Source organism: Bactrocera dorsalis, chromosome 2 (genome assembly GCF_023373825.1).
Source record: "Bactrocera dorsalis isolate Fly_Bdor chromosome 2, ASM2337382v1, whole genome shotgun sequence".
Lineage (NCBI taxonomy): Eukaryota > Metazoa > Arthropoda > Insecta > Diptera > Tephritidae > Bactrocera > Bactrocera dorsalis.
Window position 1 is genome coordinate 68,581,464 of NC_064304.1, and position 15,644 is coordinate 68,597,107.

Sequence of the window (15,644 nt, forward strand, 5' to 3'; positions counted from 1 at the left end):
ATCTTTGTGCATAATTGACTGTCTGCTTCCACCCATTTGAGCAGATAAGCTTCTTGTCGAAACACGTGGATTGTTTTGTATGGCAGCAGCTACAACAGCGATTGTTTCCTCCGTTCGAACTGAAGGGTTTCGATGGTAAGGTCTTCTGTTGACTGTCCCATGCTCGGCAAAATTGTTTACAAGTCTCATTATGGTCCATCTGCTCGGAGGATTGCCGCCAAACGTACGCCTATACTCTCTTTAAACTGAAACTAGGGACTCCAGTACGTGATTGCGGCGGACAATCCAAATTCTTGTTTCAGTGTCCCAGTTATCCATTTTTGTTAAATGTAAAAGTCAATCTGCAAAATAAAAAAAAAAAAAAATTAACCAGATTCATTAAATAGAAAAAAAGTTATTTATTTTTTTTTTGGTAGCGACTTTCATCAGCCACCCAGTAGAATGCATCGTAGAAGAAATATTTACGCAGAAAGCAAGGCCAGCCAGTAGATTGACATCCAGGTGTGTTTGAGAAGCAAGCCAACAATTACAATTGCTGGAAAATGATAATCACTGGAATGCAAATGAAGTTCGCACACTTTTCGCGATAATAATATCGACATGTCAGCCTTCAAATCCGCGTCTATTATGCGATACGAACAAAAATGAAAATGCCGAAGACATTCTACATCGTCTTCGCTAAAAATTGAAAAGGGATCAATTCCGGTTGATACTTCCGGTGGTTTGATATCAATTCCATCTGCCGTTTATCAACTCACGAAAGATAACTCATCACGAATGTTCCGGCATTTGCCAAATTATCGTAACTACGATTTCTTAAGTGTACGCGCAATGTTAGCTGCCAAAAATACCGATATTGTTGACTTAAACTGGAAGATTCAAAGTCAAATTGCGCTCATACAAATCGATGATTCGTCTTGACAATGAAAACGATGTCGTGAATTATCCAGTGGAATTTCTAAATTCTTTGGAGAGGCTTGGTATGCCACCGCAGCATTTGCGTCTCAAAGTTGGATCTGTCGTTGTTATGTTTCACAATCTGCATGCGCCGAAACTGTGTAATGGAACCTGACTGATTGTGACGCACCTATCGAGTAGAATGCTTGATTCTACGAATTCCTTTGAGTTCTATCGATTTACCATTTCAGTTCAAACGTATTCCGTTTCCAGTGAAAATTGCATTTGAGATGACAGGACACAAGGATATTCGCATAGTGTGTGGCATAAATTTGGAAATGCTATGTTTTTCACACGGTCAGATATAAGTGGCGTGCTCACGAGTTGGAAAACCATCTTTTCTGTACACCGGAACAGAAACCAAAAAAATTTTGTTTATCAAGCCGTGTTGCATTGAAAAAAATGAAATGATAAATTTAACTTTCTATTCATTTCAAAACACATATTTTCACGCAGGACAACGGCTGCGGGGTAAGCTAGTATTAAATAAATAGTTTGATCTCTTGTTGACATTTTGTGAAAATTTTTAGACAATTGGATAACTAAAATCGATGTTATCGATCAAAAAGTGACAGCAGCTTTTGGTCATCGGTCGTAAAATGCATATAAAGACAATGCTGATTTGTTTTTACGATTCCGAGGGTATTGTACACCGAGAGTTCGTCCCACCTGGCCAAACGATTAATGCTGTGTTTTACCTTGGTGTTATGAAGCGTCTTTTGTCACGCATTCGTCGTAATTTTTACCAATTTGGAAAACTTCATTTGCCCATGAAAGGACACTGGTTTCAGGACATTTCAGCTATCCAAAAGGCGACGACCGATATTCTCAAGAGCATTCCGAAAAATTACCTTAAACACTCATTTGAAATACTAATTGACCGGGCTAAACGCTGTATCGAAGCACAAGGAAACTACTTTTAATAAAAAAATATAACTTTTGAAAAATATTAATTTTTTGTTGTTTTTTTAACAGTCCTGTTTCTTTTGCGACAGACCTTGTATATCGAAATTATAGCAACGACATTCAGATACGCTATATTGCATTTAAACAAAGTTTAATCCATAATAAAACCTAACATAAGTTAGACTTAAAGTTAGAGTTTAGATATCATAGTAATTAATTTTCGGAATACCGAAGTAAGCATTGGCGTAATTGTATATTTCTTACTTATATATTTTAGGATTCATATAATGGCAGGACTCACTGAAGGAGATTCAAACGAACATTTGGTTATCTACAAAAGCAATTTAAAATATTCAGCAGACATTTTAGAAAAGGAGGACATGGTGGGCTTGATTGAACCGATCAACAAATATGCCTTGCCGTCATACTTTATGAACTCATACGAAACAGGTGAATTAAAATAAATTTAAAACATTAGTAACAATACCAATTTTATTCTATGAATTACAAATGCCTTTCGTATCTACCCATGAGGAAACGTATTTGATGCAATTCCAGAAATCAATTATAAATATAATTAGATACATATTGTTAAAGGATACACAATTTAGGTAGAGCAAGCGCTTTTAAATAAATTTAAATTTAGTTTTATTTGAAGAATATAAATTAACGTATTTATAATTTAAATGTTATACATTTAATAAACTTTATTTTTGAAAGAAATGTTCATAAGCGGGGCGGCGAGAAACCAATACCGAAGATCGAATTTCCACTTATCGAGATCACAATGTAGAATTGCTTTTGAGTAGCGAAGGCAGTAGGCAGTGTATACGCGAATGTGTCTCAACGATGATTCTCTGATGAATTGTGTTCGCTATCCTTTTTCCCATCCTTTTTGTTGAGTGGGTTGATTGATGTCGAAGTGTGGTGAGTTGCGTTGAGTGGTATTGTATTATTAGTGTGGTGGCCACTTGCTGGGTGATGTTCTCAATTGTGGTGTGATATAGAGTCATCAGCTGTGGTAAATTAAGCTGTCTTATTAGTGTCGGGTAAAAGGGGTGGATGCTTAACTCATTTAAACATCCTGGGCCCCCTAGGCGAATATTTTGCCTAGTATAACACGTTGTTGCATGTATTTCTGCTTGTGGAGTTGCCGAGGGCTCAGAATACATGCTGTAAATTCTGAAAACGCCTTTGGTTTTAAACATAGGTGTGTATGGCAAGGAACTATATTTTGCGGGTTTATCCGACTTATTATTATAGTGAACATGTGTATGCGTTGTTTGCTCTTATTAACTTTCTTTGTGGTTATTTACAATTTCTTATTTTATTGATTTGGTATATCATTTATTTTTATTTTTATGAAATATAGTGACGCCACGCCTGACTCAGATATCGCCAGAGTGCATGCTCTTCAGCCTTGAGTTTTGAGCTGTGGAATTAGAGGGTTCTTGCGAGAGAGTGGCCGGTTATTGCGAACGGCTTCATTAGAATAATAATTTTTTAGTGGGGTGTTCAAGTTGTACAACAGATTCTCACCACTTTGGCGTTTAGTAGCCCGCCACCGCTCTAGGATTGGTTCACAATTGTGTTTTTTCCATTATTGGCGAAAGCCATCCTGCGAGGTCGAAAAGTAACATATGTTTGAGTTCTTAATATTGTTAGACCGAAATCTTACTTTGTTTTTTCTACCAATATGTGAGGTATTGGAATATTGTGGCTCTAGGGGTAGTCGTTAGACGTACCGGCCATTGTTTGATTGAGTAGTTATTGGGGGAAGTTTCCTTAACTCTTGACATTTCCTTAATTGTGAATTAAGGTATTTGTTTTTATTATACTCAACTTGAGTTGGTATGGTTGTAACTAGTTCGGTAACTAGTCCACTTTGTGTTTCGCTGTGCAGCGTTTGAACTTTTTGTGCCTTCGAGCAACATGGTGTCTCTTGGCAATTTTTATAATTTTGGTTTTCGGGACTTGCATTAGCAATTAAACCCGTGGTTCTTTGTGTATAAGAGCTTCTTTGAGGTGAGATGGGATATCTGCTGTAATGAAGCATTGAGTTGTGTCTTTTGTGACAATATAAGCAATTAAATTTGCTTTTGCAATTTTTAAAATTGTGTGCATTGGACAAGCAGTTTGTACAGAGTCTTTTTGATCTGACAAAGTTGTTCCTTTCATTTATATTAAGTTTTTTAAACTTTTCGCAAGATTTTAGCTTGTGCCCTCTTGTGCATAGTTCGCATGACGTATGTTTTCTTTGTTCGGATGTGAACGATTGTGTATTGTTAAAAATTCTGTTTGATTTGTTTTTGCTTCTAACTTGGGGTCTATTTAAGCTTCCATTTTGGTCGTTTTTGTTCTTAGTTTTGAATAGTTTTGCTTCTAACCTTTCCGCAATTTCATATTGGGTGGTGAGAAAATCTTTCATTTGTTGCCATGTTGGGCACTTTTTTCGTGATGAGAGCGATTGCTCCCATAGAAGTAACGACTTTTCTGGTAATGCGGCGGTGCAAATGTTTACCAGAATTGGGTCCCAGCTGTCTGTGGGAATATTAAGTGTCGATAGAACCGACAAACAATTTGAAACAGTGGATTCTAGGTTGATGAATTCTACACTTGTTCCTTTATTAATTTTTGGCAAGTTCATTAGTGTCGTTACTTGTTTATCGACCAGTATTCTATTGTTTTCGTATCTAGCTTTTAGAGCTTCCCAAGCCAAATTGAAATTATCGTCATTAAGAGCGAACTGTTTTACTATGACGCCTGCTTGACCTTTTGTCTTGTATCGTAGGTGATACAGTTTTTGTGCTTTTGATAGTTCTGGATGGTTGATGTAAACGGCTGTAAACATGTCCCGGAAGGACGGCCATTCTTCATAACCTCCGTAGAATGTTTCTGTATCACATGGCGGCACCTCGAGGTGGATGCCGAAACTTGCCTTTTGACTTTCTATTTGTGGCAGCTCTACTCTACTGTGGGGAGTAGGTGCAATTGCTTTAATGAGCTTTATTTGATCGGAGATCATAGCTTTTGTTTCTTCGAACTGGTCTAAGCAGTTTTCGTATATGGCATAAGCAGATAATTTAAAATTTTGTGGCAGATCTGAATCGTCAGAATCTACAATGGCGTCATGAGCCGTTTGGAGGCGAGTCCAAAAATTTTTAAGATTTTGGCCTTTTACTTCTAATAACGATTCCGAGTGTTCGTGAATCGGTGAAGAGGCAAATCTAGTGCAGTATCTTGTTAAACTGTCACTTTCTGAAATGAATTTAATAGCCTGTTTTGAGCGTGTAGCTCCTACAGGTGTGTTTTGATTTGTTGCGTTATTAACCATTTTGATTTTATTTTAATTTTTTATCTGTAAATAATTAAACTTTTTTTTTTCTCTCAGTGTAACTGATTTAAATGAGGCAATAGAGTATTGCTTGAAACCGAATACTCTTTCAGGTAAACAGATTGAATTTCGATTATCTTGCTAAAAAAAAATTTTTTTTTTTTGCTTTAATTAATTTATATTTCTTATGTCCTAATGTTGTGTAATTAGGCACACCCTAATACGTGTACTTGTATTTACATGCGTATGTAGGTACTTATGTTTTGTGCGATTGAGAGCTCGTTGAAGAGATCAATGCGCTATTTACATAAGCATGCACGAATTGTTTGTGCTTTTATGATTATTCTTATATTCTTAAGCAATTGAGAGCTCGTTAGAGAGATCAATTCACTTTTTTAAATCTTTCCTTGGCCGTATGTTTGTTTATAATTGTTATTGAAAGAGTGAGAGCGAGATTTAAAACGAAATTGAAAAAAGATGCGCACTTTTATATGTGAATATGCACTTTCGTAAATATGTTTTGCATACATATATGTACATATATGTATGTATATGCAGATATAATATATTTGTTTTTCCGTTTTTGTCTTTTATTTTATATTTTCGACTATATTTGCTTTTGCTTACTTGTTGTATGCAGTCGTGTTTAATGCTTTATGAAGCATAAGTACTGCCGGAAATTTATTACAAGAAAACACTTGATTCCTTTTTTTTATAATTTTGTGCGTTTTTAGAACACAAAGTTAGTATTTTTCTTTTTGAAAAAATTTTAATAGCCGTTGAGTCGGATTTTAATTATAATAATAATATTAAATTCGACTGTATATTTTAGGCATAAACATGCGTGCATAAATTAAATAAATAATGGACATAATACGCTCACTCTGTTTTCCAAGGAGGGTTTTTAAGGATAATTCGGATGTAAATATACAATGTATGCATGTGCCTGTGGGTATTCGGGCCGTTGATGCCAACTCCTTCTCCTCGGCTTCCACTTGGTTGTTCCTGGTTTTAGTACTTATGTTTGTTGTTGTTTTTTTTTGTTTATTTTAGTTTGGTTTAAAAATTCGCGCCCGTTTCTTTGTTTTTATTTATGTTTTGTTTTATCGTTTCGCGCCCGATTTTCTGTGTGTTGTCGTTTTGATTTTTTTTTGCTTTTGCAGTATTTATTAGGTAGATTTACATATATTTTCACCTACGTTACTTTCTTTCTGTTTGTGCTTTTAAAATTGTAACTAATTGTCACCTCTTTTTTTGGTTTTCCACATAATGTTATTGTTTTATTTATACATATGAATGTGTAGGTATATATTTTATAAATTTTTGTTGCCGCTCTACTTTTGTTGTTTTGTCTTTTTTGTTTGAACTGTTTTAATTTTTGTTTTGGTTGACACTCACTTTTAGTAAATGTTGATGAAGTTTATAATTAGAATTTGGTTTGCGTGTCACCGCATTATTTTAATATATGTATGTGTATTCTGGTTTTCAGCACTTTTTTGATTTTGTTTACGCCTTTCGTAAAACAAAATTTTATTTGAAAATTTATTTATTTTTTTTTTTTTTTTTTAAGATCAGCAGCAATGCACTATTTTTAACTATACGTGAACACTTTTTGAACTCACTGTACTTTTAACATATATTTAGTGTGTCAGAAACTGTTTACTTTTTATTACCGCACTCTTGGTCATATATACATACGTATGTGAGTATGTATGTCTTTTTTTTTTTTATTTACACTGTTTTCGTCACCACACTTTTGTTCTGTTTTAAGATTTTTACTTTAAAATCCAATAGTGCCTTTCTGTAAGGCTCGAAGGACCATATGTTAAAGGATACACAATTTAGGTAGAGCAAGCGCTTTTAAATAAATTTAAATTTAGTTTTATTTGAAGAATATAAATTAACGTATTTATAATTTAAATGTTATACATTTAATAAACTTTATTTTTGAAAGAAATGTCCATAAGCGGGGCGGCGAGAAACCAATACCGAAGATCGAATTTCCACTTATCGAGATCACAATGTAGAATTGCTTTTGAGTAGCGAAGGCAGTAGGCAGTGTATACGCGAATGTGTCTCAACGATGATTCTCTGATGAATTGTGTTCGCTATCCTTTTTCCCATCCTTTTTGTTGAGTGGGTTGATTGATGTCGAAGTGTGGTGAGTTGCGTTGAGTGGTATTGTATTATTAGTGTGGTGGCCACTTGCTGGGTGATGTTCTCAATTGTGGTGTGATATAGAGTCATCAGCTGTGGTAAATTAAGCTGTCTTATTAGTGTCGGGTAAAAGGGGTGGATGCTTAACTCATTTAAACACATATGAACACATATTATTTACATAATACATACATATTTATATCTCATTCTCGTTGAGTTGTTCAAATTGGAAACTGGAACATTCAGAAATATCTCGTGCATTGTGACAAATTTAAAATAAAACGCAAAATATTTAAGTATTCATCAATATTTATTTTGTCGCCTTGCAAGTAATTCCCACCATATGTTATACACTTATGCCAACGATTTTTCTAATGTTCGAAACACTTCATAAGCAGTTTTTGGGATGGTCTTCAGCTCCTTTACCGTAAATCGTTTTAACGGGTTCCACGGCGCGGCAATTTCAGTTTTGGGAGCAAGAAGAAATCACACGGGCCAAATCAGGTTGATCGGTGGTATTCATTGCGTTTTTGGCTTTAAATTCAATCACAATCGTACTCTTTTTGAAAAAAGTCAGCTTTAACGAAACGAGTTGAGCAAGAACGTGTTTCATACCCAAAATATTTACCAAAAGAATTGATTGGACCCGAGAGATGTCGAGCTCTGGTTAGAAATACAAGAGACAAATTCTTAGTTCGATATTTTTATCCATTGTAAAAATCGCAACGCACTACTAAGGTGTACCAACTTAAGCAACTGCTGTAAACGAACTGGTTGACGACAATTTCCCAGTGCTTTTTTTTTGTCAGAATGTGGGTGTAGCGACCTATTCTGAATTTTATGAGGCTTATATACACATTTTAATGGATTAATAAGAATTATAAAAAAAGTCATTATCATTGAATGTATTTCGTTAGACTAACAAAAAAAAGAATTGTCCTCAATTTCCTCCGAACACGTAGGCTTCTAAAGCACTCGTATCCATTTGTGTTACTATCGGTTGTATTTTTGTTCCGTGTAATAGGAACCAGAGTTATGAATTTTATAATTAAACTAGAGGACCCGCCCACGCTTCACTATGGCTGATACATAGATAATATACTACTACCATCTACAGTACTTGTCCAATAAATTACGAACGAAGTAGAAAATAGTTCTAACTTTAATCATTAATAAAAACATAAATATTTGGCTAATTTTAGAAAAAAATTATTTTTTATATGCTATATACATTAAACTTAAATTATTATATTTTTGTATTGAATCATATTCAATATTTTGTCGCCATATATATATATATATATTTTTGTTTTTTTGCTCTCGTTCGTAATTTATTGGAAAGGTACTGTATGTATATGATTTCTATTAGTTGGATTACAACTATTAGTTAATGAGATATAGCATTTTTGCGAAGCAACTTGTGTTAGTTTACAAAAAAGTGGATCTAAAGCATTTCGTGTGTTTATAAAGCATTGTTTTTTTGGGGGAAAATACTGTTGAATTTGGGCTCAGGAAAGTCCACCGTTGAAAAGATATTTGCTAAGCTGGAAACAGGCGAAACGAGCACCTAGGACAATTATGCTCTAAAGAGGCGAAAGCTCTGTACAAAGTGGGTGCCTCGCAAGTTCATAATCCAACAAAAGCAGCGAATAACTGATTCTAAGAAGTATTTGAGTGCTCTTTAATCGTAATAAAACCCAATTTTGGCAATGGTGTGTGACAATAGAAACATAGCTCCATCATTTCCCACTGGAGTCCAATCGACAGTCATTCTAGTGGACTGCACATGTGGAACCGCTTCTCAGGCGTGGAAAGACGAAAAAGTCGGCTGGAAAGGTTATGACATCAGTGTTTTGGGATGGACGTGGTTTTTGAGGAAGAATCTGTTTAAAATTATACGCATATATATGTATGTACAAATGATTCCTAAAAACATGAATTTTGAATAAATGCTTATGATTTGAAATATATTTTTGGATTTATGAGTTATATTTGACATAAAGAGTTAAAAGGTATCCTATGTCCTTACCCTGGTTCTAAGCTACCTCCCCACCAATTTCCAGCCAAATCGGTTCAGCCGTTCTAGAGTTATAAACGGTGTAACAACACAACTTTCTTTTACACATATAACGGGTGATTTTTTTGAGGTTAGGATTTTCATGCATTAGTATTTGACAGATCACGTGGGATTTCAGACATGGTGTCAAAGAGAAAGATGCTCAGTATGCTTTGACATTTCATCATGAATAGACTTACTAACGAGCAACGCTTGCAAATCATTGAATTTTATTACCAAAATCAGTGTTCGGTTCGAAATGTGTTTCGCGCTTTATTTTGTTCAGCGATGAGGCTCATTTCTGGTTGAATGGCTACGTAAATAAGCAAAATTGCCGCATTTGGGGTGAAGAGCAACCAGAAGCCGTTCAAGAACTGCCCATGCATCCCGAAAAATGCACTGTTTGGTGTGGTTTGTACGCTGGTGGAATCATTGGACCGTATTTTTTCAAAGATGCTGTTGGACGCAACGTTACGGTGAATGGCGATCGCTATCGTTCGATGCTAACAAACTTTTTGTTGCCAAAAATGGAAGAACTGAACTTGGTTGACATGTGGTTTCAACAAGATGGCGCTACATGCCACACAGCTCGCGATTCTATGGCCATTTTGAGGGAAAACTTCGGACAACAATTCATCTCAAGAAATGGACCCGTAAGTTGGCCACCAAGATCATGCGATTTAACGCCTTTAGACTATTTTTTGTGGGACTACGTCAAGTCTAAAGTCTACAGAAATAAGCCAGCAACTATTCCAGCTTTGGAAGACAACATTTCCGAAGAAATTCGGGCTATTCCGGCCGAAATGCTCGAAAAAGTTGCCCAAAATTGGACTTTCCGAATGGACCACCTAAGACGCAGCCGCGGTCAACATTTAAATGAAATTATCTTCAAAAAGTAAATGTCATGAACCAATCTAACGTTTCAAATAAAGAACCGATGAGATTTTGCAAATTTTATGCGTTTTTTTTTAAAAAAAGTTATCAAGCTCTTAAAAAATCACCCTTTATATAGATAATTAAGGGTTATAAATTGAGTTCAAACTATTAATTTTGATTTTGGGATAAGAATAGAGAATTTTATACTTTAATTTCATGATAAAAATTATAAATTTAATCCTTAACTATCTTAGATTAAAAATTAATAAAATATTTTTTTTATATAAAAATTGGAATAACAAATAAGAAAATGGACTTACAAATTTAGGTTTAAAGGGAAAGGAATATAAAATTTAAAAATTTACAAATATCTGAAACCCTATAATTAGCATTAAGTTTTATTTTCGTATTTGGGACTAAAGTTTTTTTTATTTTTCAATTCAAATTAATTAAGGTTTTTGTTATTACAAAATTGAGAAACAACGTTTTTTAATTTCGCCCTATCAAATATCGATTTCCTGATATTAGTTATATAGGGTGTAAGTAAAGTTATCGCTTACTTATTTTAGGCATAAAGATACACTGTTTTGAGTAAAACACGTTCTCTTGTTTTTTTCAATAATATGACTGCGGTACAAAGTCACCCGAATGTCCGAAAATTTTTAACTTAAGTATATGGACAAATAGACCATTATAAAAATAATATCCCTTTATTCCAGTTATATATATCACACATTGACCGACATTTTCGATTAAAAGTCAGCTGTAGGTACTGGTGTATAAATATTCGATACCTAGGTGCTTGGAACAGTTTTTATTGGATTTTAAATATTTTTGATAATGATGTGGCACACACTAAAGAAATTATTCGTGTTTTATCCCGTTATATTAATTACTTCTAATTAATGCACTGGAAACTGATCGAAGTGGAATTTAAAATTGTACTATATGGGAAGAAGGCGTGCTTGTTGTCCGATTTCGTCCATTTTTACAATTAATATAAGAATGTTAAAAAAAATGTCACGTACTAAATTTTGCCGAAATCGGTTCGTCGAGTCTCGTGATATGACTAAAAAGTGGTCCCATCGTCCAATTTTCACACCGTCTCTGATAAAGCTCTCCTGTACCATGTCGGTAGTAAAATTTAATGTCTTTGGCGTATTCAGTTATATATTTATCGCGCTTTTAGTAGTTTTTAACAGTATCGTTATATGGGTAGTGAGCGGGGTTATCCGATTTCATCCATTTTCACACTATCGGTAGAAATTTTTATAAGATTTATACTCAGCAAATTTGGTTGTTGTAGCTTAAATGGCTTAGGAGATATGTACATTAAACTTGTTACGCCCACTTTTTAAAAAAAAGTTTTCCCACAGGGGCGCTACTGCGATCCCCTGTACCAAACTACAGTTTTATATCCTAATTTAGTGCTTAGATATGGCACTTTATATGTTTTCGGTTAATGGCGATTTGTAGCCGTGGCAGTAGTCCGGTTACGCCCATCTACGAACTCGAAATTTTTTTGTACTAGGAACCTGCGTACCAAGTTTCATCAAGATATCTTAATTTTTACTCAAGTTACAACTTGCACGGACGGACGGACAGACAGACAGTCAACCGGATTTCAACTTTTCTCGTCACCCTGATCATTTATATATGTATAACCCTATATTTTTCTCGTTTAGTTTTAGGTGATACGTACAACCGTTAGGTGAACAAAACTATAATACTCTGTAACAACTGGTGGCAAGAGTATAAAATATTGAATATGCTATTGTTTTTATGATATTTCTTATACATATAATGACCGAATATAGAATTATTTGTTAAGTTTTTTCTCTAATAATGTCAACGTTCTGCGCTTATATTTCGCGCATACAAGCTTGACGTGAGTGGTCCCCATTCTCAAGCTTACAATCTACTAAATGTATTTTTTGAAAATGAACCCATTGATTATGTATGTGATGAAGTTACGGTTGATAAAGCAATTTGTCAAAGCGTTGGATGTGTTTTTATACCCTGAACAGGGTGTATTAAGTTTGTTACGAAGTTTGTAACACCCAGTAAACCGTCGGAAACCTTTTAAATCAGTATGTTGAACTGAGTCGATTTAGCTATGTTTATCTGTCTGTCTGTCCGTCCGTCTGTCCGTCTGTATATATACGAACAAGTCCCTCAGTTTTTAAGATATTGTTTTGAAATTTTGCAACCGTCATTTTCTCTTCAAAAAATTGCTACCGATATCGGACCACATAACATATAGCTGCCATACAAACTGAACGATCGGAATCAAGTTCTTGTATGGAAAACTTTCGCATTTGACGTGGTATCTTCACCAAATTTGACATGGATCGGATTATACTATATATTTGCACCTGTGAAGTGTTATTACATACTACTGTGATCAAATTGAAAGGTGAATTTTGTACATTTAATTTCCTTCAAAGTAATCCCCTCCCACTGCAATACACTTATGCCAACGAATTTTCTAGTCATCATTGCACTTGGAAAAATCCTCGGTCAAGATGGCCATCAGATCCTTCTTCCATAGATTCAGCTTTTATATCTGCAATTGAGTCAAAACGGTATTGTCGGAGTAGTCATATGAATTTTCTGAATAGCCAGAGGTTACACGAAGGTAAATCAGGCAACTTAGTATGGAAAAGCTAAAAATTGCAATATGTGTTGGTCCTCAAATACGGAAATTTATGAGATACAAATCTTATCAAAGTTGCATTGAAAAGTTTAGTATTAATAATTTTCCTTAGGAACTATACTTAAAAAAAATATGAAGATTTTGCAGATTTTTTTAGGCAATATTTATTAAAATAAATAAGAATAAATAAATAAAATAAAAATAAAAAATTATAAAAATGTTTACTTCATTTTTTTAGTAGTTTATGTAGTTTTTTTTCTTAATTTTTCTAAATTTGTTTCATCAAAATCGGACAAGTGGTTCGCGAAAAAACATCAAGATAAGGAAAAAATTTAAAAGGTCATAAAAAAAACTGACATACGAACGCCAAACCCTTTAAGGGTTTTACTATACTGACCTAGTACCATCACCCTGACTTAGAATTTCTCAGCCCCCAGACAATAATCCCAAAAATGTTCCACGGTGTAATAATAATAATAATAATATTTTTTTTTTTTTTTTTTTGCCTTCCGCATCATCAGTACTATCGTCACAGCAGCGGTATGTGCCACTTGCAGGTCACTAAAAACCCCCCTCTAAGGAACCGTCGCCCACCCTGGGACCGCATTCGCATTACTTCAGGGTGGCGTTCCATTTTTCTCATTGAGAGATTTACATCTGCGCACCTGCGGAGCAAGATTGCTGCGAAATTCTTGATAGTTTCCCAATTTGCTTCACTCTCCAACATCACGCTGACTAAATTGTCCGCGTTTATTGGGCCAACCAAGTTTTCTGCGGCGGCGCGTTCTTGTCGCCAGCGCACACATTCGAAAAAGGTGTGTTCAGCGTCGTCTTCTGTCGCGTCGTTATATAGGCATGACGGCTCTTCGACTTTTCCCATTCTGTGGAGGTACTTTTTGAAGTATCCGTGACCGGATAAAAACTGGGTTATGTAAAAATCGACTTCTCCGAATTTACGGCTTGTCTATAAGTCTAGATTTTTTATTAGCCTGGCCGTCCATCTGCCGCGACTTTCATTCTCCCATCTTTGTTGCCTTGCTGTTATTGTATCTTTCCTTATTTGTTGTATTGCGCTCTTGTTATGATCGGATGATTTCTTTAACTCCCACAGCTTTTTCCTTTCGTATGCTAGTAGGTCGATTGGGGCATTACCGGTTATAACTAATATTGCATCGTCGGATACTGTCCGGTAGGCTGATGCAACTCTGACGGCTGCGGTGCGGTGCACTCTGGCCATTACCTTACGCCGGTTTTCCTTTTTAAGCGCGTCTGCCCAGATCTCGGCTCCGTATAGTAAGACGCTGATTGTCGTCGACATTAGGAGCTTTCACTTTTCTTCGCTGGGGCCTCCTATGTTGGCCATTAATCGGCTCAGTTGAGAAGTGATCTTCGCTGCCTTTCCTGCGGCGTGCTGAATTTGTACCCAGAAAGTTAGTCTGGGGTCCAGTCTTACGCCTAGGTAGTTTACTGCTCTTTGTGTCCTAAGAATGTCCGTAGTTGTGTGTATGCTTATCTGGAGAGGTATGTGCTTGTTTGTTAACAGTAGCAGCTCTGTTTTTTCCGTAGCTAGCTGGAGGTTGTGGGTGTCAAGCCATGTTTGCGTCCGTATCATGACCTGATTCAGCTTTCTTCGCGCTTCTTCTGTATCCCTTGCTGTGATTACTGCCGCGATGTCGTCCGCGTAGCCAATTAAATATGATTCGTCTGGCATTTCTAGTTTTAATATAGCGTCGTAGCTAATGTTTCATAAGTCTGGGCCTAGAATAGATCCTTGTGCTGCTCCTGACGTAACCGCTATTTGTTGTGACCCTTCTTTGGTTTCGTACAGCAGTTTTCTGTTGCTGAGGTAGCTCCGCACCACAGCCCTGAGGTAGCGGACTACGTTTTTTAAGCTTTTTTCGAGAGCGTCGATCATGTCCACCCATCTAGTACTGTTGAAGGCGTTCCGGACATCTAGAGTCGCCAGTAATACTATTCTTTTTTATTTATGCTATCTACGCTGTACTGCTTCTACGCTTTCAATGATGCATATGGCTCCTTTAGTTGATCTGCCGGGTCTAAAGCCGAGTTGTCTAGGGGACAGTCCTCCAGCTTAGTTAATAGCCGTTTCGAGTCTGGGTTTTATTAGGCTTTCATATAGCTTTCCCGCTGTATCAAGCATGCATAGAGGACGGTATGCTGATGGCGAGTTGGGATCTCCTTTTCCCTTACTGATTAGCACCAGCCGTTGCTTTTTCCATGGTTCAGGAAATATCCCGGTTTTAAGGCAGGCGTTATACATGCTTAGTAGTACTGTCGGGCGCTCTGCTGCGATTATTTTGAGGATTTCTGCTGGGATCCCGTCCGGGCCAGGTGATTTGTTGGCCTTGAGCTTGCCAGTGGCTAGCTGTAGCTCTTCAAGGCTGAAGTGGGGAATTTGCGCAGATCTTAATGTTTGTTCTGGATCACTAGCCCTGCTTTCGTGTGTGGGGAACAGTGCGTTCACGATGTGATCTACAATGTGATGTCAGAGTCTTCCCAAAAGATAATCTGACAATTATATAGAGGCATATTGTTAATCTGACGATTTAAAAGTGGAAGAATTCTGTTTGGTTCTTGTTTTTGTTACAGGATGTAATAAAAACAGTGTATACATATATATGTATAGAAAATTTAATAATTCATTAATATGAAAATTGAAAAAATAAAATAAAAAAAAACAT

The 15,644-nt window shown here is 35.9% G+C and overlaps 1 protein-coding gene across 1 annotated transcript in view; it reads left to right on the plus strand.

Moving 5' to 3' along the window:
* LOC105227453 (putative hydroxypyruvate isomerase) overlaps window positions 1–15,644 on the plus strand; it is a 66,392-nt gene that overhangs the window by 38,437 nt on the left and 12,311 nt on the right. Inside the window, exon 3 of the mRNA XM_049450242.1 lies at window positions 2,141–2,313. Coding sequence (XP_049306199.1) covers window positions 2,141–2,313 — 173 coding nt within the window. The remainder of the gene's footprint in view (window positions 1–2,140; window positions 2,314–15,644) is intronic.